General features: G+C 51.0%; 2 protein-coding genes across 2 annotated transcripts in view; both read left to right on the forward strand.

Moving 5' to 3' along the window:
* The first annotated feature begins 664 nt into the window (after window positions 1–664).
* Window positions 665–14961, forward strand: FAM180A (family with sequence similarity 180 member A). Its single transcript, XM_029922904.1, has 3 exons — window positions 665–953; window positions 12055–12155; window positions 13621–14961. The coding sequence occupies exons 1-3, from the start codon at window positions 878–880 to the stop codon at window positions 13963–13965; spliced, it is 522 nt and encodes a 173-aa protein (XP_029778764.1). The 5' UTR covers window positions 665–877; the 3' UTR covers window positions 13966–14961.
* Window positions 14962–18499: 3538 nt separating this feature from the next.
* Window positions 18500–25415, forward strand: part of SLC13A4 (solute carrier family 13 member 4) — a 43387-nt gene continuing 36471 nt past the window's right edge. Inside the window, exons 1-2 of the mRNA XM_029922889.1 lie at window positions 18500–19260; window positions 24883–25011. Coding sequence (XP_029778749.1) covers window positions 19162–19260; window positions 24883–25011 — 228 coding nt within the window. The 5' untranslated portion in view covers window positions 18500–19161. The remainder of the gene's footprint in view (window positions 19261–24882; window positions 25012–25415) is intronic.

A 25415-nucleotide genomic window follows, 5' to 3' on the forward strand; every position in this document is an offset into this window, starting at 1 on the left:
GATCATGGAAAAACACTGCCATTTTGCTTAGAAGAATCAAAGTGGTTTGGTCCCAGGTCTAGCCAGACACAGCCCAGAAACTGGGGCGTCATGAATGTGAGCGATAGGAGAGGGTCGCCTGTGGGTCCCTGGACCATTATTGCATATACAACATCCATGTGCCACCACCCTGCTCTGTTTCTGCTCCTCAACCTGCTGACCCCCGGCCCCCCACCTGGGGAAGGCTCTGAGAGCTGGCCCCAGGCATCACCACGGCTAGGTCCAACTCGGGGGACAGGCAGCAAGTGGCACTCAGCCAGGACACCACAATGACTCTGCTGTCCCAAAGACCATGCTGGGCTGTCAGCCCCAGTGTCTGCCAGCCAAGCCTCCTGGCTCTTCCTGCAGCCCTGGCCCTGGCTTGTGTGTGTGTGTGTGTTTGTGTGTGTGTGTGTGCATGGAGACAGCCGCCAGCTCTCTGCCGGGCTCTCTAACAAGTTCCACGAGTCTGTTTGTTAAAGAAAAATTCCAGTGGATCCATCCAACACATGGAACTCAAGTACAGAAATTATATTTATCCACCCTACTGCCAAGGAGATCACATGCCCCGTGAGTCACTCCAGATGTGCTCAAAAACAGAGTCTCTCTGTGGAAGCCCGGTCCCCCAATCCCAGAGAGAGTCGAATTAGCAGAGGACCAAATTCCTGTGTCCCCACCCCCCGGAGAGGCAGCCTCTGCCTCCACCCTCCTGGGGCAGGAGAGGACGTCTCTGCACTCCTGTAGAGGGAAGGGGGGCTAGGACTCTATCTTCACCCTGGGAGGACCAGCACAGCCATACCTGTGGCTCCTGAGGTCCCATTGGGTTTGAGGACAGCTGGTCACCTTCTTGGAGGAAAAGATGTGCTGGAAGACGTTGCTGCTTCTGCTGCTGTGTTACGATGCTCAGGCTTCCGTGTCCCACAGGTGGAGCAGGGGTAAGTTGCTTTGTATTTGCTTGTTCGAGATGCTCATGATTCTTTCTCAAATACAATTAGATATCTGGGGGGGGGGGATGGGGGAGGAAGAGTAAGGTAGTGGATGGAAATGAGATGCCCTGCACACACACACACACACACACCACCTCTTTTATCTCATCTCTGTCAATTACTTTATGCTTCTTGACTTGTCAGAAGGTGCTAGAAGGTGCTGGGGGATGGGACGCTGAGAAATATCAAAGCTGCTGAGGGATCTTGGTCGAGATGGAGAGCGCAGAAAACAGCCCTTTCTGACGTGCCAGAGCTAAGTCGTGTTGGCTTCGTGGGATGTGGTTCGTTTCCCTCGAGCCCCGAGGCTGTAGCCAGACAGCGCCTGTGACCGGCGGGCACCGGGACCCCCATTGGTATTTCAGGACTGTGGGTGCTGGCTTGCAAAAGGCCTGCTACAGGGGGGTGCGGGGGGCGGGGAGCCGACTAGAGGCCCCGGACATGGGCTGGCCACATGGAGGTCTCCACGCTGCTCCCCAGCAGGAGGGGACACATGTGTCCAGCTGGGGAGAGCTGGACAGTGGCAGGAGGCGAAGGGCAGTCCTTTCACATTCACGTGTGAGCCAGTCAGCTACTCCCACTGGCCCCACTGTCCACCTCAGGGAGGGGGAATCCCGACTTATTCTCCCTCAGGACCGAGGGGCACCTTCCCTCTATGCCCAGCACTGGCTCCAGTTGGCAGACACTGATAACCAGTCCAGCCAGTTACAGTTGATCCCTGCTGGAGACGGAGGAAGCAGCAGTGCAGGCCGCTTCCTGTGGAGTTCAACCCAACTGTCTCCACTGCCTGAAGTCAACTGAGGTCTCTCTCCCCAAAAGAACTAGAAAAAGAAGTCAGGCTTATAGGTGTTTTCTAGAGAGATCCAAAATGGGATGAAGACTGGCGTGGCAGCAGGTGCACCACGGGGACAGCGGGGCGGGGTGATGATGAGCCTCCAGGTCCTCAGGGAGAGTCTCGGGGAAGCCAGGCGCAGCCAGCGTGGAACAGAGAAGCACAGAGCAACGGGACCTGACACAGGCGAGCAGCAAAAGCCGAGCACTTATCTGAGGTTTTTATTCCCTCGTTTTTAAGCTTGAGATCAGGGACTTGCCAGTCCTCTGACCTGAGCTGTGAAATGATTGTTGCTCAGAGACAAATAATTCAACACCCCTGCTCATGATATGCCCAAACTTTGGAGGCAACACTTAGAAGGAGAGGAAAGAGATCTTGGCATTACATCCGGCCCCTTCCCCCCGTGTGACGCTGGGGGCCTTCCTCAATTGGTCTCTTAGGAAAAGATGATAATACCCACGCTCCTGATGCACAGACTGTTAGAAAGCCACACGAGGTAATCTGACTTGTAACGAGGCTTATAAACTTCACAGCCACATAATGAGCTCTCCTGCAAGGACCGCAAAGATTTTAAGTTCTGCCTCTCATTGGCTGTGTGATGTCTGGCAAGCCACTTAACCTCTCTGAGCTTCGGTTCACTGACAAGTCAAGGATGAACAGTAACAAAATTTATCTTCACTGTGCCGTGGTGAAGGTCACGTTCAGAATGTAAACAAAGTGCTTTGTACGTGATGAAGAACCTTATAAATGTGAGCTATGACCTACCACTGAAACCGATGACAAAATTTCATTGGAAAAGTGTGGGGTTCCCAACAGAGGGTTCCATGGGGACACCCTGGGACCAAATACTCTGCCCCATGCCCCCCCCCGAAGATCTGGCCCTGCATGCTAATAACAAATCCTCCTAGAGACAGGAAGCCAGCGCCGCTGAAACAGAGGGCGTGATGAGGCATCTGTGTTAAGTACTAGATTAGTGGTTCCCGTCAGGGTTCAGAGTCAACAAATGACACAGAGTTCTTCCAACCATCATCAAAAGGCTTCCACGTACTTGATTTTTTTCATTTTGAACATTTTTTCCCAATTATAAAAGGAATACCCAATCGCCATTTTTTAAAGACAGAATGGGAGTCACACCCAAATAAAAAGCAGTTTTTTCAAACGTACTTAACTGTTCCTTGCGCCTTCATCCTGACCCCCATCCCTACCCCCCCCCCCAGGCCTGATTTAGAAGAATTCTCTGTCCCAACAGCCTGAGGGCGACCTCTCCCTGCAAGGTCCTCCTCCTCTTGGGGGGTGGGAGCCCCCACCCCCACACCAGCACCCTGCCTCCACACTCCCCCACCCCCTGCCCCCAAATGGAAACCTAGAAATAAACCCAGAAAGCACACACCCTGCTGTCCCAGCACTGTCCCAGCCTCTTCCGACAAGTGCTCTCTAGGATTAGTCGGCACCAGCCTGGGTGGCTGTTTGGCCCCACCAACCTGATGACAGACCTGATGACTCACCTGTGGTCAGAGGCCCGCCCAGCCCGGAAGCCCAAGTCCCTTCCCTTCCCCCTCCAGGGCCCCGCCAGAACTCCACCTGGGGGGCTGAGGGGAGCTAATCAGGCTTAAAAACAAAAAAAAAAGAATGTATATATTAGTATGTATATATTAAATACTGTAAATATCTGTTTTGATTAAATACATGTAAATTATTCTTGTAAAAACAGCCTAATAGAGAAGGATGGCCCTTTAGTTATCTGGTGGAACTTACATCATTTTCAGGTGTCCCTTTTAGGATGCATTTTCAATCACGTTGTTTTGATCACCAATGTTCCATGAAGGGAGGGGCCCGTGATCGGTGTTCAGTAAGTATTGACTAACAGGACTCGCATCATTGAGCGCACCTGGCGTAGCCGCAGTAACTCCACGGGCAGGTGCTGGGCTGACCGTCTGCAGGTCAGGAAACCAGAGGATGAGGGAGCAGTTGACGAGCCCCAGGTGGCTCAGCTGGAAGGACAGCTGGATTTGGTCACCCACCCCAGGTCCATGGCATCAGAGGCGGCCAGCCCTCCCACATCCCCTCCGGGTGTTCCCTCCCCCCACCCGGAGGGGGGGGCAGTCGGGCCCTTTCAGAAACACCCCCACAGAGGACCCCAACATACAGGGCCAAGAGCCTGGCTCGCTCAGGACGCCACTGGGCTTCTAAAGGGTTGGTCCAGGCACAGAGAAGTAAATGACATCAATAAGATCTCACAAAAGATCTTTTATAGATGAGACGGTTTTTTCCTTCCACACCCGCTGTTGTTTCCATTGAGTTGCTTCAACTGATTCATTAAAAATATGGTTGTACTTTGGCTTGATATGGTGCGCGGTTTGAATCCTCTCCAACTTGCTCTTTGGTACGAATGCTGTGTACAGTTATGTGGAAACCATGGTGAGTGTTAATACGATCCTGTTCTATTGAGCGTATTTGGAGACAGATGGGAGGAAGATTTTGCCCCAGGTTGCAAGAAGTCAGAGAGAAGGTCAGGCTGCAAAGCAAAGACAGGCTCTTCCACGTAAAGAGACTTCTGTCCACATGTCTGTGCGAGAAAGCTCGGACGGCTCAAGGGGCGGGGGGTGGGGGGGAGACAGGTGCCAGCCTTGACTGAGATCATTGAAAGTAGCTTCTCCCAGGGGAGCCCGGTGGCCCAGTCGGTTAAGTGTCCGGCTCTTGGCTTCAGCTCAGGTCATGATCTCATGGGTCATGGGTTTGAGCCCCACATCAGGCTCCATGCTGACAGTGCAGAGTGTGCTTAGGATTCTCTCTCTCTCTCTCTCTCTCTCACACACACACACACACACACACAACACCCTCCCCACTTACACCATTGCCGCTCACTCAACCTCTCTCTCTCAAAAGAAATAAACTAAAAAAAAAAAAAAAAAAAAAAAAAGAGTAGCTTCTTCCAGGCAGGGAGTGAGGCTCCTCAGAGATAAAGGGAGGCTGTGGTAGAGACAGGAGACCACATTTACCTTTTGATAATTAGCCGGCACCTGGAGTTGCAAATAAGTTCTAGAACCGTCCTGTTAGAAAAGAAGGATTTTGTCAAGCACTCTGTTTGAAAAGAATGGAGGGTCATGACAAGGGTAGTTAATGTGTTTCTGTGGATGCCCCATTCATTCAACAGTTGTGGGCCGGATGCTGGCGCTGGGAACACAGCAGCAAACAAAACAGATGAGATCCTGTGCCCTCAGGAAGCTGACGTTCTAGAGAGGGAAACAGACAATAAACACATATGCAAATAAGACGTCTGGTTTGTTTCAGGACAATAAACTAGGGACAGAGTATAGAGGATTATACTTTCTTTTTTTTTATGTTCTTTATTTATTTTTGAGAGACAGAGAGAGACAGTGGGAATGGGGAGGGTCAGAGAGAGAGGGAGATACAGAATGTGAAGCAGGCTCCAGGCTCTGAGCTAGATGTCAGCACAGAGCCCGACGCGGGGCTCGAACCCACAAACCGTGAGATCATGACCTGAGCTGAAGCCGGACGCTTAACTGACTGAGCCACCCAGGCGCCTGGAGGATTATACTTTCAAACAGAAGTGGGCGAGGGTCTCCCTGAAGAGGTGACTAAAGACCTGAAGGAAGCAAGGGCATGAGCCATGCAGTTGCTGGAGAAAGCTTATTTAGACAGGAGAAATGGAAGTGCAAAGGCCCTGTGGCAGAAGCAGCTGCGGCATGCCCAAGGAACGGTGACGAGGTGTGTGGCAGGGGTGGCGTGAGCCCAGGGAGAATAACGAGCGACCTCAGAGAGGTAGTAACAAGTCAAGTCTTGCAGCACCTGGGAGCTTCTGGAGATCTCAGGCCTTTACTCAGAGTGAGATGGAAGCCACGGAGGGCTCTGGGCGGAGGAGTGACAGCATCTGACCTACGTTTTCCCTTTAGTGGTTGTAAGAATAGTATGAGGGGAGGGGCCAGAGATGGAAGCGGAGACCCTGCTAGGAGAGGCGCTCGAGGCTGGAGCCAGCGGTGGAGCGGAGATGTTGCAAGAGGGAGCCAGACTCCAGGTGTATGTTGAAGGCAGAGTTGATAAGATCAGCAGACTGCTTGGATGTCAAGGGTGACTCCGAGGTTTTTGGCCTGAGCAACCAAGGAGACGGGGTTGACTAGACAACACAGGAGGGCTATGGGGGGAGACGTGTGTGTGTGTGTGCGCGCGTGTGTGTGTGTGTACACGATGTGTGTGGTGTGGTGTATGTGGTGTGTGTATGTGGTATATACGGGTTATATGGTGTGGGGGTGTATGTGTGGTGTGTGGGTGTGTGTGTGTGTGTGAGGGGTGTGTGTGTGTGTGAGGCGTGCATATGCGTGTTTTGGGGTGGGGCCTGGGCACGGGGTCAGGAGAGACAGCTGTTGCGAACGGGCAGGGCGACGCTCACAGGCGGTCAGGGTCGGGGGCAGACATCAGGTCTGGAATACGAAGTTGAAGTCAGCAGGGAAGTGAGTGGGGCTGGAAGCCAGGAGAGGGGGCAGAAGTTGAGGCCAGGACTCCGCACTGCGAAGAGGTAGCTGAGAAGGAAGGGCAGCCGGTGCAGAGGGGCTTCTTTAAGACAGAAGACATAATGGGGCACCTGGGTGGCTCAGTCGGTTGAGCTTCCGGTTTCGGCTCAGGTCATGATCTCAGGGTTCGTGGGTTCGAGCTCCGAATCAGGCTCTGTGCTGACAGTTAGCTCAGAGCAAGGAGCCTGTCTTCGGATTCTGTGTCTCCCTCTCTCTCTGACCCTCCCCTGCTCGCACTCTCTCTCTCTCAAAAATAAATAAAACATTAAAAAAAATTAAAAAACAAAAGATGGAAGATGCAGTGACAAGTTCTCGTGCTGATGCAAAAGCTCCAGTAAGGAGGGGAAGTTAATTAGTGATGCAGGAGAGAGAAGGTGGCAAGGTTGAGCGTCATGGTCATTGGAGACTTTGCACCCACACGTGGGGAAGTGGGCTCCGGATGGGAGCATGGACACAGTCGTGTGCGGACAAGACACAGGCATCGGGTTAATGGAAAGAGCAGAAGGTGTGAAACCAAGTGAGTGGGACTGAGAAATGTGGGGAGTCATCGGCAGCATGTAAAGGCCCACATGAGGCTAACGATCATGAATTCCAAGTGAGACCATCTAACCTGGGTGTGGTTTCCTCTGGCCACGTTTCGGGTGAGCAGGTGCAGCACACATTTCGGGTGAACAGGTGAAGAGACGGGGTGTAATTTTGCCGAGTAGTCACAAAGGAACAGAGAGCAAAGGAGCTGAGGGTCTAGGAGAGCCATCACAGGTCTGTAGTAATTTGACCTTTCACGTCACATTATTATAAGTCAAGTTAGAGATTTTTAAAAATTAGGTGGGGTTCATTTCGGAAGCTGTTTTAAACAAAATGCATTCATCATTAACTACTCTATCCTTCCCTGAGCCCAGATTTTGGGCCGATACACCTACAAAAAGATTACATTGTTCTCTCTATCGGTGCAGTTTGGGCTCCCTAAGAGCCTGCAAGGTCTGGATTTCATCTCAGTCCCAAAGCAAACAAATTAGGTGACACAGACCAAGTTTCTTAACCTCCACGTTCCCTCCTCTATGAAATGGCAAGTTCGGACTTCCCTCACCAGGTGCATACGGAAAGCACAAAGCACGCCGATGGGCACACCGTGGGCTCATGCCCAGCTACGGCTCCACGTTTTAACAACTTTGGTCTACAGTCCAGATGTCTCTCGGCGGAAGATATGGACAGAACAGGCCACAGCACGTGACTCTCGAGTCCCTGGATTCAGTTCCCGGGCTGTCCTGTGCACTTGTATAACCTGTAGCAAGTGAATCATTTGTTCTGGGCGGGTCTGTCCAACGTATCACAGAGCCTCAATTTCCCCCCAAGGCTCCTTTGTCCAGGGAGTCAGGGAACTGGGGAAAAGCTCACAGTCCTCCTGCTCTGCAGCCAGCCATACAGAAGACCTGCGTGCAAGGAGACGTGGAAATCTGTGGGGTCCCCTGGTCTCACTGAGTGGTCCTGGTGGGCACATCCGCATCCTAAAGACACAGCTGGAAGGGTGGGCTGGGCGTGTTGGGTGGAGATGAAGTTTTACAAGAACCAAAAGGCAGGGGAAGTCAGTGATTTTGACAAACCTGTCCCCGTCGCCTTCCTGCCTGAGACTCAACATTCGGTGGCACCTAGAGGGGGTGGGACCCTTCTGCCAGTCTCGAGCTTCCCACACTACTCCCCTCATGTCCCCTCTTTCAGAGAAGATGCTGTTGCTGGTGGCCATCCAGGGGGGAGCACCCGGGTCTCCCTCCCCTCGGTCTTATGAAGACTGTGCTGTCCCACGCTGCTTACTCATCACTCCCAGTGAGGACACAGCCTCACCATGACCTCCATCAATGTAGGGAGAGAGGTGGGAGAGGAGGAAACACCCCAGAAAAGCCTGAAGAGTCTCCATGGCTGTTTTGTTTTTGTTGGGCTTAATGTTTATTTATTCTTGAGAGAGAGAGAGCAGGGAAGGGGCAGAGAGAGAGAGAGAGAGAGAGAGAGAGAGAGAGAGAGAGAGACAGAATCCAAAGAAGGCTCCAGGCTCCAAGCTGTCAGCACAGAGCCCGACGAGGGGCTCAAACTCACGAACCTTGAGATCATGACCTGAGCCGAAGTCCGACACTTCACCAACTAAGCTACCTAGGCGCCCCTTGTTGGGCTTTAAAAAAAAAATACATGGTTTGTTTTTAAAATCATTCCCAAATATATATTGAGCCTTCCCCTGAAGCCCAGTGTTATGCAGACATTGAGGTCAAGCAGGGGAAGTAGAACCTTCTTCCCTCCCTCACTCTCCGGATCTGGCAATCGGGACAAATACTTTTGGGGTGACTGATGGCAAGATGTGATGCATGTAGAATGGATGCCAACGGCGTAAGGAGATAAAGAAGGACAGTGGACAGTGGGGTGGCAGGGAAGGGCTTCCTGGGGGGATGGGGCTGTTTGTCTAACCATGAAGGAGCAAGTCTAGTTCACAGCCTTATACATACATACATCTGGGAGCTGGTCCGCTCCTGCTTTGGCCATTTTCACTTCCACCGGAGTCCAACCTTCACAGTCGGAGCCAGGAACATCTGGAGCGACTGCATATTTAACTTTATACCCAAACGTTTTGACACGGACCGGACATAGCTTATTTCTCACCCACCACCACGGGCATCTCCGTGAAGCTGGATCCATCCTCTCTAGGCCTCGCCTGGTTTACAGTAAGTCGGACCTGGGCAGCTGCCAAGCCTCTGAGATGTCTGGTCCAGGGCCGGCTGCAACTTGCACACCCCAGGCAGTAGAAAGCCCCTGCCCGGCACACCCACCAGCAGGAGTCAGAGAAAAGTCAGCAGAACACGCTGGAGGCGTGTGGAACAGGGCAGCAAGGGGGGAGCGGTCCAACTTTCAGAAGTCTGTGCTCCCCACACACACTTTCTGGGGCCATAATCAGTCCCTGGGCCTAGAGGCCGAAGCTATTTCTAACAATCTTTCCTATTTTAAGAAGAATAAGAAGAAGGGTTATTGGAAACACCAGTGTTTTCATTATTAAGCTGAACTTTGAATCTAGGAAGTATTTTCTTCCCCATTCTTTGAGAACTCAGAGTCCACCCAGGGTGTGCGGGTGAAGGAGCGTTGGTATTCACAGGGAGATGATGTAGCTGAAAAGAACTTCCCAGAAGGCAGCTTTCCCAAGTCTGAGATGACAGGACACAGAAAGGACTCCATGCTCAGGACACTTTTTTTTTTTTTTTTGAGAAAGAGAGAGAGAGACAGCATGAGCAGGGGAGGGTCAGAGACAGAAGGAGACACAGAATCTGAAGCAGGCTCCAGGCTCTGAGCTGTCAGCACAGAGCCTGACGTGGGGCCTGAACCCACGAACTGCAAGATTATGACCTGAGCTGAAGTCGGATGCTTAACCGACTGAGCTACCCAGGCGCCCCCCAGGACATTTATTCTCTCTCATCCCCTTTACCTGCTACAGTGTGAATTTTTGGGGGGAGGGGTATGAATTGTTTTAAGGTCATATATAAGAGAGGCATCCCGCCAGGGAGAAGAAGGAAAGAAGGAAAGTTGCTCTGAGATCCTGAGAATGGGATTTCATACCCCCTTCGGGGTGAGAAGGAAAGAAGGACACACAGAAGGAATTGGGTCCGGGACCTACTAAACTCGGTCTGGCGCTTGTGTCATCTCCCACCAAGGAGAAAGTGGCGTGAAAGCAACACCCTCTTTATGCCTCTCCTCATCTGTCTCCGAGACCACAATGGCCCTGGTCTCTTCAGAGGACCCCATCTGATGGGAATGAGGTTGACATAATAGCAGGGCATGCTTAGCCCTGGATTGGGCTAGCCCAATGCCTGCCCGTTGTAATGACCCCAGAGCTGTAAAGTGTCCTGTTGCTTACATCCACTCCAGAGACGCCCATGGAATTGGCCTTGGAGGTGGCCTTGGACATTCCGGATTTTCAAAGCTCCCAGGGGATTCTGAGGCACCGGCAGGGTTGAAACGCCCTGGGCTGACCAGAGAGTGGACACATAACCCGGGCATTTCCTTCTACACCAACATCAGGTCAAACAGCCTCTGATTCTCAACCTCGGCTACCATTAGAGCTGCCATTCAAAGCCTTGGGAAGCTTTGAAAAAAAAAACTTCCGGTCCCCTTTGTACCCTAGTTCAGTTAAGTCAGAACCCAGGCACCAGGATTTTTTAAAGCCCCGCGGGTGATTCTGATGTGCAGCCAAGGCTGTGAGATGCCTCACTTTCCTGAGCTCCACCGGAAACAACAAGGCAAGGTCATGAGCGACCAGGGGCGAGGGCCTTCGCAAGCCCCCAAATCCAGGATGCCGTGGGAGTCTTCACGGGCACTTTACGGGCAAAGAAAACAAATTTTGCAAAAATGCTGAGCCAGGAAATATTGCTCTACAATGCCTAGGCTCCTCTCCCCCAAATGCTCTGGGGAAGTGGAGCTAGTCAGTCAGCCCATCACGTGGGAGACTCCTACCAATGAGCTCTTCAGGAAATGTCCTTTACATTAAAGATGTTTCGTTTTTATCACTTCCAAGAGAATATCTTCTAAAATGCTCACGCAGTGCGCTACTTCTTTAACCACAGTACACAGGACATCCCTGGACTCTTACCTGATGGCTCCCGGGGCACTGTTATCAAGAAGGAGAGGGGTCATGTACGGTGATGCAATTTGTGCACTGCACAATTTCAGGGGGTGCTGCTTACCTCGAAACCTCTCGGAGTTTTACAGTTAGCTTCCCAGTTTTGTGACAGGTCACTATCAAGTGTTTTGAAGAAGAGGTACCTTCTTTTATTCGCAGGCAGCAGGGTTAGCAATCCTTGCTGCACAGTGCCCTGGCACAAGGTGGGGCTGCGGGGTGAGCGGGGCTGTCTGCTCCTACCCAAGACCATCCTGGAGACCTGGAATTCATAATGATTACTCCCATACCGTATCCGAGTCTGTCTTCTCCTCCACCTGCCCTCTGTCGGCTCCTCATCCTGCTACCCCCTCCGCTGAGCAGCACACCCATCTTCTCTCCAGGCACCACTTCCAAATGCAGCATCTCCGATCAACTGCATACCAAATGCATCTCTGGGGCAGCCCCTGGGGGAAGCCCTGAGCTTGGATGCTCACACCCTTAGGGCCAAGAGTCAGGGGCTGGTGACAGCTCTCTGCCTTTCCTTGTTACCTGCGTTCAGAGTCTTGGCAGCTCTATTTCAGATGGCCGGGGAATAGCCAGAAGTCTGACCCTCTGATTAAAAGTGTTGTCACTCAATATAAACCCACGTTTCATACCGACAAAGGGAAGGTGTTATTAGAGACTTCGTTTGTTGAATTGGGCTCGGGGGGTGGGGGGAGCATGGAGGGTTGTCTGCTCATTTCTGTTCTGTTTTATTTTGCTGGACCTAAATTCCCTAAGGTATACATATCCCTAGACCTATGTATTTTTCAAAACTTTCTGGGATGATTCTGATAAGCAGCCGGGTTTGAAATCACTGGTCTGCAAGAGTAAGGGCGGACATGCCTGGGAGGCCTCTGGGACGCCCGGAGTCATCTCTCATCTCTCCCTGCTCCGTGTCTGCCTTGGAGTCGGTCACTTTCAAGACCGGCTGGCCCGCCTCCAGGTCAGCCGGGGTGGGGGGGGGGGGGGGGAGAAGGCTGTGTGCACACGGCAGCCTCTGGAGCTAACTCTTGTCTCTTGCAGCCATGCTCTTCCCTGCCGCGCATCGGCCAAAGCGCTCCTCACCCCTACCCCTGAACCCCGTCCTGCAGAGCTCCCTGGAGGAAGTTGAGCTGCTCTACGAGGTAGGAAGACAGGAAAGCGGTCAACTCAAGTCACATAAAAGGCACTGCGCCTTCTCTATGATTTTTGGAAAAGGGGCCAAAGTCCCTGAAAACGAGTGGCCTCTGTTGGCATAGGGCCTGGTCTGGACTAATCTGTGGATTCATCAAATCCTTCCCATCCCAAAGGAAGGTATTCCTCATCCCCGCCCCCACCCCCAGCTTTCCCACATGATGGCATCAGTTGAGGCAAAAGTCGAGATTTCCGTTTGGCCCAGAGGTGCCACGACCCGAGCTGCAGAGTAGAGCAGCGTCCCCCAGCCAAGGCTTGGGAGGCCTCAGGCAACGCCACCCCATTGTCTCAGTAACTGCATGCCTCTGGCAGTCTGGGGCCACCGAGAAGGCTCTCCTCCTCTGCCCCCCTCACCTCTGCCGCTAAAACCCCACTCCTCCTCCAAACCACAGGCCAACCCACCTTGCCCAAGGCTGCTTAGACTGGCTCAGGGGGGAAATTCCAGGATCGCCATCAGCTGTGGGACCTTGCATATGCCACCATTGATCTCTGGGGCTGGATCTCCTCAACTGTTACACGAGGAAGCAAGATGATCTCCAAAATCCCCTCCGCCCTTGACACCCTCCCCCATCCGCCCCGTACCCGAGCTGTCTGGTTAAGAAAGAGATGGCCTGCCTTAGCCTTAGCCAAGCAGTTGAGCTGGAGGGGGGGGGGGTGGTAAGGGGTGGAGAAGGGAGAGATCTCAGATTCTGCCATGGGGAACAAACTTGGCCAAGTCTTGAACTTGGGAATCACATGAACAGATCTGCTCTAGAAAGACAGCAGGGAACAGCATGGGGGATGGATTAGAGCGAGGGGGAGTCAGAGACAGTGAAGGAAGTTAGAACCCTGAGTCCAAGAGGTACTTACTCGGTTCCTAATATGTGCCTGGCCCTGAACAGGGGATGCGTGAGGCACACCCCACCCTACACTTAAAGAACAGGTGAGAAATGAGAACAAATCCCTGGGTACCACTTAATTCCTAGTACAATTCTCTGCAGCCTTCAGATTCAGCTTCTGATTTTAAATTACCCCAAACAGTCAGTTCATGCTTTAGAAGACCTTCGGGGGGCGGGAGGGAGAAAGGGAAGCAGGAGTTGGTCCAGGGCACTCGTAACAATAAGTTAGTCGCTTAAACAGTGGCTTTGTACCACACACAGTGTTAGACGTTGTCCTTATTTGTCTTACTCATTTCCCACAATCTCCCAGTGAAGTATTGTTGTTACTAATCATTTCACAGAGGAGGAAAATGAGGCTCAGAGAAGTTAAGTAACTCACCCAAGGTTACACAGCTATTAGGAAAGTCAGAACTGGAACCCAGTTCTCTTGGGTTCCAAAGCTCTTTCCTGGGCCGTCTCCCTAAATGACACACATGATAATGAATACTCAACGAAGCCCAAATGCTTCATGTCTCTCCACGCCCGTATCTCTCTCCAGTTCCTGCTAGCTGAACTTGACATCAGCCCTGACCTGCAGATCTCCATCAAGGACGAGGAGCTCTCCTCGCTGAGGAAAGCCTCTGACTTCCGCATCATCTGCAACGACGTGATCCCCAAGAGCATCCCGGACATCCGCCGGCTGAGCGCCAGCCTCTCCAGCAACCCTGGTGTCCTCAAGAAGGAGGACTTTGAAAGGACAGCGCTGACCTTGGCCTACACGGCCTACCGCACAGCCCTGTCCCAAGGGCATCAGAAGGACGTCTGGGCCCAATCCCTCCTTAGCCTCTTCCAGGCCCTGAGGCACGACCTGCTGCGGTCCTCGGGCCCCAGAGTGTCTCCCTGAGAGACTGGGCCACATCAGGACCATGGAGCAGGGCCCAGCACACACGGTAATCCAAACGCTCTTCATTCTCTACTCCATTTACAGAGCCACCAGCTCAGAGTAGCAGAGATAAAAAAAAATAGTAACCCCATGTCCTTTGCCCCCTTATACTTTCCTGATAAGCACATCTGATTCACGTCACTGTGTGACCAGGGCTGGAAGAAAGGGCTAGAGTGGTAATTCAAGATGTCTCCAAAAGCCACGTGATTTGCCTGGGGACATGCAGAAGTCTGAGATCTGCTTCATCACTGAGGGACTGCCGAAGACACGCCAGGGCGAAGACAGGACTAGAGGAGATAGCAGAGAGGTTTGGGGATGGCGGGAAGATGGGGCACAGAGATCAGGGCATGAGGCCGAATGAACATCATTCCAAAGGTTCTACAGAGTAAGATACTTAAACCAAAAACCTAGAGCAATAGCCAAATAAATACATCATTAGCCAAAGGTCTACGTCTCAACTATTCCAAACGTCACCAAGAACAATCAGTTAGAAAATCAGTAACTTTATGGCCCATATGGCTTGTCTCTTCTCTGAAATCTCATCTAATACAGAGAAGCATGAAGGGGGAGCACAGAGAGGCTGCAAACAGTCAGACCTTGTCTTCTGAACAGAGAAAGCCAGCGATGCAGAGAGGGCCGCCCGATAAAGAGGTGGCATCAACATCCATGCCTGTCCATCCTGGCGCTGATATTATTTAGCATCATCAGAGAATCAAGTGGCCCAAATAAAAATGATTTTTTTAGACGACAGGACTTACCCTTTCAAATGCCAGAACTTTCATTTTAACAATATTGACTGGCTGTCTTTTTAAACTGTATGTACAAACCATCTTGAGCTTTTATTTAGTGTCTTTGAAACATTCTGATGAAGAAATTGGATTATTTTACCTCTAATATTGCTCAACTTCTGAAAGTTCCACGATCACTGAACCAGCTGTGAGATATTACAGGGAGGACATGGGGACCTCAGGGGTCTGCTGGACTATTTGTGCCAACCCCGGACGACCCCCCCCCCCCCGCCCAGACTTGGCTAATTCTGTCTGGTGTGCATTCTGCTGCCTTCTGCACCATGACGCGGTAAGAGCGCACTCTTCCTTCTTTCCAACATAACTTGCCCTTTGCGATGTGTTTGATTTGGGCTTCTACCACCCAAAGAACAAAGCGGCAAGGCTTGTCATAATTCTGTGTCAAGTCGGAGTTAGTCGGTGAAGATCTCTGCCAGCAGGAAAGCGCCGGGCTCTCGTACGGATTCCTCACCGGCTCTCCTGGGTTGACAACTAGGTTGTAGAGCCTAACGTTGCCAGAAGTCTAATCTTTGAATGAGTGAGAGCGTATCCGGCTAAATATGAATCTGAAATGGGTATTTAACAATTGTCATCTGCTGGTGGCCTAAAGTTGGTCTGGACTTAAAACGTTGAACAAGTGAGTGCTTTGATGCTGCATGATCCTTTTGGAGAAACAGCGGGACGTGGGAAGAAGGCATTCATTATCGGAGAAAAATACAGCATGGAAAAAATCCAGATGTTCTTGGGCTCAGAAGATTAATGATTGTCAGTCTCTCTGGTTCTCATTCCCTGATTATATCACTCTTTTACGTCCCTCAAATGTAGTCTCTGATATATGCTTTGGTTCAATTTTTCTCAATATTACATGTTCTCTTTGACATGGTTTGTGCCTCTTCTGCTTTCTCTTTAGGCCCAATTCCGATTATCTTTGTATCTACTTCTTGAGGTGCCTCCCAGTCTCTCTCGGTTGATGCTGATGCTCACTGTCTTTCAGCCCCCTTTGGGTTTCACTGTCTGACCGAAACAAAGGTCAAGGTAGAAGGCTGAGATTTCCCAAAAGGCAGATTAGCCTCACGGCTGCCTTCCCTATTTGTACTTTCCCTGGATGCAGGGTGGGAGGAGGTTAGCAGAGGCCTCGATCTTTGACATTGTGCAATAAATACCCTGACATCAGCGTCTTGCATCCCACCCCGGGACTCCAGCCCCATCAGGAAGGATCTAGGAGCCCTTATTTTTAGTCACTGGGTAGAAAGACCACCCTCATAGTCCCTTCCTGTCTGTTATGACATTCATGGCTACTCCCAGTGGTAGGAGATTCATGCACGGGAGGAAGGTTCCAGGACCCGTGATGAGCTGGAAGTTCATTCACCCTGTAGCAAAATTAAAGGCACTTGGGTGCTCATAAGTTGGGGTGCATATTGATGTGGCAATCCAGGACTGACATGAAATAGAAACAAGAAGGACATGTTCTTTTTAAAGACAAATGAAAATTTCATTTTCACTAATTCCAGGATGTTTTTAAATACCATTTTAGGCTGAATACAAATTAATTGTTTACCACAAACAGCTTTATAACAATAACTTCATTTACGTGCAAGATCAAATATAATGCTCACCAACGCCACCAAAGGCCTGACTCTGCTCAATGAACAGTGAAACAGTAGACTGGAAAGAAAAAGACTGTCCCTTTTTGCCTCATGAATGCCACACTGTAACACCACATCACAGCCGGATCCCATATTTACACATAGACTGAATCCTGTGGGGCCTGGTGTCTATAGTGGATATTTGCCTGTAACTTATGGGACTACTTCTGCCATTTCTATACTGCTGGAAACTTTTAGGATCTAAAAATTCTGGAAGCTTCTTCTATTGTCGGTATCCTCGTGGCTACCTCTGATGTCACTCAAGAGACACTGAAAAACATCTATATGGCTGAAACTTCCATTGCCCTCTCATCTCACCTTGAATCGAAAAGAGAATCAGCTCACTGGTAAATTGGTCAGAAGGTATTTCCACCGGTGAATAGGCCTAAAATTAAAAACTTGTTAAATGTCTTTGCATGGCGCCCCCTAGTTTCCCTACCCATTTCAATGTCTCCCTTTTTTTTCTTTTTATTGTGGTAAAAAACACATAATGTAAAATTTACCATCTAAGCGTTGCCATGTGTTAGTACATTGCGGTATGACAGATCTCTAGAACTTTCCATTTGCAAAAATGATACCTCTGGAACAATAACTCCCCTCTCTCCTCTCCGCCCAGTGCCTGGCAACAGCCTTTCTACTTTGTTTCTAAGAGTTTGACGACTTTAGATACCTCATACAAGTGAAATCTGCTTTAGGTTTCTTAAGTGTAATAGCCTGGAAAATGTTTTCTTCATCTAAAAAATGGATAGAGTCCTGAAGGAGAACTATTGGTCTTACCGTGTGGCTCACCTTCCCTAATTTTATTTAACAATTATTCCTTTATGATGTAATAAAAATGTCATGGTTGAGTTTACGAGGCTCAGTGGAATCTGTTATGTCAGATTATCTCGCCAAGGAATGTGAAGCTGTCCATGGGTTTAACAGTGGACGCTGATTTCCACAGCTGTTTATTATGATTCAGCCTCTTTAATATTTGCCACCCAAATATCACACACATGGTATTGCCTTTCTGAGTTACAAAATCATCACAAGAGTGAGGCCCGCGTGTAGTATATATGGTAGTCCGTCTTTAACGTGCATTTAAAGAGATGGGTCCTCATAGCCCACCCTACAATGGCAAGATAACCTCAGAAGGAGCCTGAGCTGTCCACAATTGCACCTGCCTTGAAAGTTAAGAACTGGTCTTCTGGGGTCACTTCTCCAATCACTTTACGTTTAGCATGGGGATCATTTCCAACGGGCGTAGCTGCTGACCATCAAATGCCATTCTCGAGTTCTATGAATTCAGAGGAACAAGGGCAACCTTATCCACATGTCCTTTCTGAGAAAAGAGGCTGACCACTTCTCTTGATTTCCAAGCAGCAGAAATTCCAGAGCGCAACAGTCGCTAGGGCCCTGACCCTGAACTTGTCAACTTCTTCCCAGCCCTCCCACCTCCTTCTTCCTTGCATACCAGCCAAAGGAAGCTTTCTGCACCTACTCCGGCCAGAAGGACCACTGACACCTGGGCACCAAGGGCCTTGGAAATGAGAAGGTCATCTGGACTTATCCAGAGATAAGTCTATTCCCATCCTCCCTAAATGGTCTGCGGTCTTTCTTATAGGCTAACACCCTCTGCTGATCCTGATGATTCCTACTCACTCACATGCTGAAGCGAATGATCTTTGTCACGAGGGATATCTGAAAGGTGTGATACTGTGCACTCTGGGGGCAAATTGCCCCAGAACGATTATTTCGTTTTCTCCCTGCCACCAAACACACCTTCCCAAAGACCAGGTTAGTAAGTGGCTCCCCCAGGGAAAGCTCCGCCTAAGCTGGATGATGTTCACCATGAGGACCATCACTCCGGCCCCTAGGATGTTTGAGAAACAAAAATAAGCTTTGCAAGTTCGCCTGGGTTCTGCAGACTCAGCAGGATCCTGCTGGGACCAATGGCCTCATTCTTTCCAAGGTGCTGATTGGCTCTGAGGGGTGGGCGGGGCTGCCGCCTCCTGTCCGGCTTCCCATAGGTGAAGGCAAGCTAAGGTGGGTCCCCAGCAAGATTTTGTCCCGGGACGACAGGCAAAGTCTGGGGGACTTTTTTTTCCCTGCTCTGGAGGCCCAGGCTCAAGGCAAATTATAAGTGGGAAACCCATTGGAAGGAAAGAAATTTGAAGTTAAGGTGCCAGAGAAGAGCAGCCCTCTCTGAAGTCTGCATCTGCCGCTGACCGTCCTGGGGGGCTTGCGTTCAGGGAAGGGGGACCAGCAAGCCCAGGCAGAGGAGAGACTGGTACTGCCCACACAGGCCATCGGGGAGGGGGGGGGAGTGATGGAGGGCACTACTCTATGCGCTTGGTGGTTTTGATTTTTTTAGTCTTTCGATGATTTCTCCAGGGCTGAGCAGCAGCCTCAGGGGTGTGGCTCTGACTGGGTTAGGGGGACTTTGTGCGGAGCCCTAGAATGGAGTTCCTCTAGCAGTGGCCACGCGGAGGGGGGCCCACGATGCCTGGGCCCAGCGTCCTGCTCTGCTCCCTTTCTGCCGGGCGCCAAACTACGCTCTCCAGCCCCACCTAAACAAGGAGGCAAGGAGCCCGGCCTTTTGTGCACACAGGAGCTGTAACTGCCCTCCTTTTCTGCCCCCAAGACAAGAGAGGGCTCTTGGAAGCCGCGAAGGCTTTGAGACGGCTATTCCGGACCGAGCCGTCGCCGGAGGCCCCTGGCGGCCCGCCCGGGCGCAGAGGTCCGCCATGGGCCTGCTCCAGGGCCTCCTCCGGGCGAGGAACCTGCTGCTCGTCATCTTCGTGCCGCTGCTGCTGCTGCCTCTGCCCATGCTCCACCCCAGCAGCGTGAGTACTGTCCCCTCCTGTCCCCGCAGGCCGGGCGCCAGGTGCCAGGGCGGGAGGCCGAGGGACCGGGTGCGCGCCTCTCCCGAGGGTTTTTTCCAGGACTCAAGGCTCCCACGTGTCCTTCTGCGGTGGGCTCAAATGCTTTCTTCCCCCCCACCCCTCAACTGCCGCTTTTGGCCCCGGCCACGTGGCCCCCCAGTCTGGGGGAAGCAGGGGTGAGTTTGGAGAGGCGCCCGAACCGGCGGATGGGTGCTGCACCACCCCCGGGCCGCCTGAACCGGCCACAGGGGCCCCGCGTTGTGCCCATACGGAGTAGGACACACTGCTGGGCTTGCATTTGTCCGGGGTCCAATGTGACCCTCTTCCAGTAAGGGAGCTGGAGAGAGGGAGGCCTCCCAATAAGGACCCTTGGGGTGGGGGGGATAGGCAGGGAGGGGGTTGCTCTTGGGACTGGGACTGGGGCTCCTCCGCACCCACCCACGGTCTGGGGCAGGCCATGCTGGCCTCTGATAACTATGCTTTGAAATGCAATCGCTTAGGTTACCTCTGAACTTTACATTCAGAGCAGAGCTTGGCATGTTGCCCCAGTCCCATGCATCTGGCCCTTTGAGTATTTGTATCTGCTGTGTTTGCTCTGTGCTCTTGAAGGGGAGGCATTCAATGACAACTTTAAAAAAATAATAAGTAAGCCCCCAACTCTAGACCATGACCTGATTTTTGACAGGGTGTGCATGAGCAGAGATGCCGAACGCTTTGGCTCTGCCTTTGGCTTGCTTCTCAGACCACTGTTGGCCTCCCTTCCCTTTCTGTCTCCCTCCTCCTCCTCCCCCTCTCCTCCTCCCCCTCTTCCTTCTCCCCTTCTTCCTCTCCTCCTTCCTCCCCTCCTTTCAGGGGCTTTACCCCTCCTCTGGCCGCCACTACCCTTAAGACTTCAGGAAAAATAAGCTAAGAGAGGTTAATCATGTTTGTGGGAGGGGGAGAGATTTTCCAGGCAGCTCCCTGAGTAACTTGGTAACCGACATTGAGTTATAAAGTTAAATAGAGGGGATTAGAACGGCTCGTCTTAAAACCAAACTGGCTTAAATCTTTATGAGAACAAATACCCCCGAGTGCCAGGGAGACGCTGATTAACACCCGGCTGGGATTAGCAGACGGTGATTGCTGCTGACAGTTTGCCTAGGTTTACACCAGTCAATTCTCTGAGCTGATTTTTTTCTTTCTTTCTTTCTTTTTTTTCCTTCCTGGTTTGTAGTTGTTGTTTCTGTTCCATGTCAGGTTGCATTTAAGGGAGTGTTAGCCAAAGACACATCGCCCTCCTCCCCATGCAGGATCAGGCACCTCTGTGGCCCCCTGAGTCAGCCCCGTGTTTGGAGACCGCGCATCTAGGGTAGGGCATTGCCTACATTTCATTCTGGGGCCCTGACTTTGAGCTTCTGAGTCACCAAGGACAGTAAGAAGCACCCACAAGAAGAAAAAACTAAGTTATTGAAGTAAGCAAAATAGTCTATAAATTCGACAGAAGACAGGTGTTATCTAAAAGAGGAGAGAAGAGGAAGGGCAGCGGGGCTGTTTGGATCCGTAAGGAATTTTCGAAGAGAATTTTGAAAACTGCACTTACGGAGGCCAAGAGACGTTGCCCTCTCTTGATCTAGCCCCTTCTGTCAGACTGAGTTTCACCTGAGAACAGGGTTTCTCAACACCCACACTATTTGGGGGACAGATAACTATCTCTTATGGGGAGGGCTGTCCTGCGATTGTAGGGTATTCAGCAGCCCTCCTGGTCTTTCCCCATTAGACGCTAGTAGCACACACTGCCCACCCCATGAAGGCCACAAATGCTTCCAGATATTACCAAATACCCTGGGGCGGGGGGCGGGGCGGGGGGCAACATCACCCCTTGTTGAGAACAAGTGTCTTTTAAGAAAGTCAACATAGGACTACCTCAGGGCTTCCCAGTCTGTGCACAAGGGTTAGTGGAGGGTGGATATAATTTTTTAATTTTTTTAACGTTTTATTTATTTTTGATACAGAGAGAGAGAGAGACACAGCATGAGAGGGGGAGGGGCAGAGAGATAAGGAGACACAGAACCAGAAGCAGGCTCCAGACTCTGAGCTGTCAGCACAGAGCCTGACACGGGGCTCGAACCCACGAATGTGAGATCTGATCTGAGCCAAAGTCGGAGGCTTAACCAATTGAGCCACCCAGGTGCCCCGAGGGTGGATATTTTGACTCTCCCAGGACAGCTAGATGGAGCCTGGGGTGGCCAGTGCCTCCTGAGCCGGACATAGCCTGCTTGCTACTTACCCAGTGTGCCCTGCTAAGATGATTTTCCTGCATGTCACGGTGTCAAAAGAGCTCTACTAGGGGCGCCTGGGTGGCTCAGTGGGTTGAGCGTCCGACTTCAGCTCAGGTCATGATCTCACAGTTCATGGGTTCGAGCCCTGCATCGGGCTCCGTGCTGGCAGCTAGCTTAAAGCCTGGAGCCTGCTTCGGGTTCTGTGTCTCCCTCTCTCTCTGACCGCCCCCCCTCACACTTTGTGTCTTTCTCTCTCTCAAAAATAAATAAACGTTAAAAATTAAAAAAAAAAGAGCTCTGCTATTCTTCTACAAGGAATGTGCACAAACCAACACGTAGAATGTCTCTGACCCATTCTTTCTCCTGTGCGTTAAACTTTTAGATTCTGATATTTAATCCTCAGGATTCCTAAGTGGACCTGGCTTCCCTGGGCCGGAGCTGAGAGAGGTGACCTGGCCAGGAGCTCCTGACCTGCTGTTCTGATGTTTCTTCAAAGTCACAAGCCACAGCTCTGTTTTAGGAAGATTTAGGAGGACCTTCCCCTTTTTCCTGCCCAGCTCTCTAAAAACCAGGGGCCCAGACTCAGTTTACCACATCACAGAAAAGGAGGGTACGGGGGCGTGGGGGGGGGTTGTCCATAAATTAGCCCTGCTTCAGTGCCCCTGGTGGGATAAAAGTCCCACCCAAGCCCCCCCCCAGGCTAAACTGCAGAAAGGCCTCACTGGCATTTATGACAGCAAATAAATAGACCTCAAGCCCCTTCCTGTAAAGTTTGAATGGAACATCACTTAGGTGATTGACAGCCTAGAAATGTCAGTTGGTGGCAGAGTCAGGAAACATCCAACGTGGGGAAATGCCACTTTTGAGGTTTTGAGCTCCCTGCTTTATTTATAAAAGGAAGCCAAAAGGAGCTGGCAACACTATCCTTTGGAGGCACTGACTGAATATTCATCAGCCTCTGCATACTTGCTGACTAGAGGCAGTGATAAGGGATCTAGGGTTTCCAGAATATTCTCTCTGATAGGTAGCTAAGAGAAACCTGATAGCCAACAGAGGAACCCAGTTCAGTTCAACCAATATTAACTGAATTATCTGCCAGACCTTGGCCAGCTCTGGGATCTCAGGATTCCTATAATCAAACCTAACAAGAGTTTTGGGGGTTAGCTAAATAATAGCTTGCCCATTGAATTTTGAGAAGGTTCAGAAGGAGCAAAAGGAAGCTTATGTAAATTCCGTGGGTTAAGTGGGCGAGAAATATGGAAAGGGCCTTTGGGGGCCCTCTCTTGGCCATTCTTCTGCTCTAAGGAAATCCCAGGAAAAAATGATGATGGTAGATTATTCCATTCTTTATAATGGCAGATGAAGGGGCACCTGGGTGGCTCAGTTGGTTAAGCATCCACTTCTTGATTTCACCTCAGGTCTTGATCTCGGGGTCATGGGTTTGGGCTCTGTGCTGGGCATGGAGCCTCATTAAAAAAAAAAATTACTGGATGAAAATGGCTTGCTAACTTCCTCTAAGCCAACCCATTCTAATTCCTAAATTTACCATGGCTTACCCAAATCCTCCCGATTCTAACTAAAATGGTGCCTGGTAGAAAGCTTTTTTTCTCTGTCTCTCCATCATTCTTTCTCTTGGTCTGTCCCCTGTGACCCCTTCCCCCACTACCTTGATCTGTGGCTCTATAATGACAAGAAAGACTGGAGGTTCTCAGTGAGGGACAGATACTCTGTCCCCTTTATCTTGAGCTGAGTTAAGACCTGCCATTCTGTTTCTTAGAAGAAAGACGGAAATACATGGGCTCACGTGGGGTAAAGGGCTTTGAACTTCTTTAGGTAGTTTTGGTTCTGCAACAAAGGGGGTATTTCTCTAAATTGCATTATTTTCCAATGGAGCCTTCCCCCTCCCCCTTACTGATTCTGTTGTCTTATCAACAACTTCCAAAAGTTTTAACTCCTCTCTGATCTTCTGGCCCCCAGAGGAAATCTCAGCGGGAGCTACAGTCAACAAGTGTTGGGCCCAGTTCCCATTTCTCAAAACTCCAAGGCAGTAATCCATGCATGTCAGGAGGGAGCAAGGTCCTGTCCAGCCAAGCTGGGTTAATCCCTCCTGACGCCTCTCACTGATCATGGCGACCTTTTGTAACTTTTGTGCAAGGGTTTGAGGAGGCTTGTTCTGAACCCAAGGGAGAGATAAACAGAACAAGATTTGTCAGGTTTCTTGACCACCAGCCAGCCTCAGGGCCGGTCAGACCTGAGCCCAGATGGTTTAGAACTATGTATAAATTGAGGAACCCACAGCCAGCTTGGACCTTCTCACAGTGGCCCTCCAAGTGCATTGTTGGGGCCTTTGGATAGTGACCTCTCCCAAGAGTAAGCCAGCGACTTTTCTCAGCACCATTAATCAGCATCATTCTGAGCAACCAGAATTACTAGAGGCTGAGGTTAAGGAGGGCCGATTGTTGACAACAATATTGTGCTTTTTTTATTCTGTGCACCCGTGTTGTACAGCCAGCAAAGGGAGGGGCTTGGGGAAAACTGGTAAATTTCCAGCCATTCCCTTCCAGGGAGATAGCACTTTTTATTCCCTATGTCGCACGAATGTTGCCCTGGGCATCAGGCAGGTGGAATGAAGTCCCAGAGCAATGAGAACCAGATATTGGTGAGGGCAACAGTTCTAACCTCCAGACAGATTCCCCCACCCCCACCCCAAGGGACATTTAGCAATGTCTAAAGACATTTTTGGTTGTCCCAGTTGGGAGGTGCTACTGACATCTAGTGGGTATAGGCCAGGAATGCTAAACATCTTAATGCACAGGACAGCCCCCCACAGCAACCAATTATCCAGCTCCCAAATGGGCCAGTCTCAGAGCTCACATGTGAACTGTTTACACAAACTGATGCCTACTTTCAACTACCCCAAGAGCATCTGCGCCCAATCAACTCAACACCAAAATACGTTACTCTATGTTAAAGCTGTGAACTTCAGCTTTGGAGCATATGATCTCAGGTCTGGACACTGCAGTTAACTGGGGTTCCCACCCTGCACGGTGTCAAGAACTAGCAGAGCTGGGACATGGTAAGTCTGGTGGCCACCCGGCTGCAAACCATGTTCCAGGTCCACTCAGGGAATAGCCATTACTTCACACACCACGGTGTGGGCCCTGCACGAATCCATCACAGGCCCCTGCCAAGGCCAGCTTTGCACTGCACCCCCCAGGGCTGTGTCCCAGTGGCCATGTTTGAGTCTCCGCCCCGGGGTCTCCTTTGGATACTCAGCGGCAGTGGTTGTCGCTGTGACTGATGGCCCTCTCTCTTTCCCTTCCAGGAGGCTGCGTGTGCTTACGTGTTGATCGTGACGGCTGTATACTGGGTGTCTGAGGCGGTGCCCCTTGGAGCTGCAGCCCTGGTGCCTGCCTTCCTCTACCCGTTCTTCGGAGTCCTCCGGTCCAGCGAGGTTAGACCACTTGTGACCCAGCTCCCTTCTCGAGTCCTGGCCAGGCCAATGAAAGTGAGCTCAGGGAGAGTCACAGAGCACTTTAGGAGGGGGCTTTTTTTCACCTTCTGGGACACTTCTCTTAGCACTAAGCCTTTGCACCTGCTACTCCAGACCCTGCGTTCCTCTCCCATGACCGTCATCTCCCTCAGACTGTCTCTTTCAGGTAGCCTTACTTGATCAGTCACATGCAATTGCTCCTTCGGTCTGAAACCCTCTAGGAACTGTGTGATTGGTACATACAAGTAACCTGCTGTTGGCCTTTGTCAGTCTTTTGTATGCTCACTTAAAGCATGAGCACTCAAAGGCAGGAATCAGGTTCCCAGGTCTTTGAAATCTTATTATAAACCCGAACCCATATACAG

Source organism: Suricata suricatta, chromosome 2 (genome assembly GCF_006229205.1).
Source record: "Suricata suricatta isolate VVHF042 chromosome 2, meerkat_22Aug2017_6uvM2_HiC, whole genome shotgun sequence".
NCBI classification, from domain to species: domain Eukaryota; kingdom Metazoa; phylum Chordata; class Mammalia; order Carnivora; family Herpestidae; genus Suricata; species Suricata suricatta.

Bases quoted from the DNA above. Each gene is read 5' to 3' on its own strand.
- FAM180A (XM_029922904.1), top strand. From the start codon at position 878: ATGTGCTGGAAGACGTTGCTGCTTCTGCTGCTGTGTTACGATGCTCAG. The intron at 954-12,054 runs GTAAGTTGCTTT...TGTCTCTTGCAG, and splicing joins GTCCCACAGGTGGAGCAGGG to CCATGCTCTTCCCTGCCGCG. The intron at 12,156-13,620 runs GTAGGAAGACAG...ATCTCTCTCCAG, and splicing joins AAGTTGAGCTGCTCTACGAG to TTCCTGCTAGCTGAACTTGA.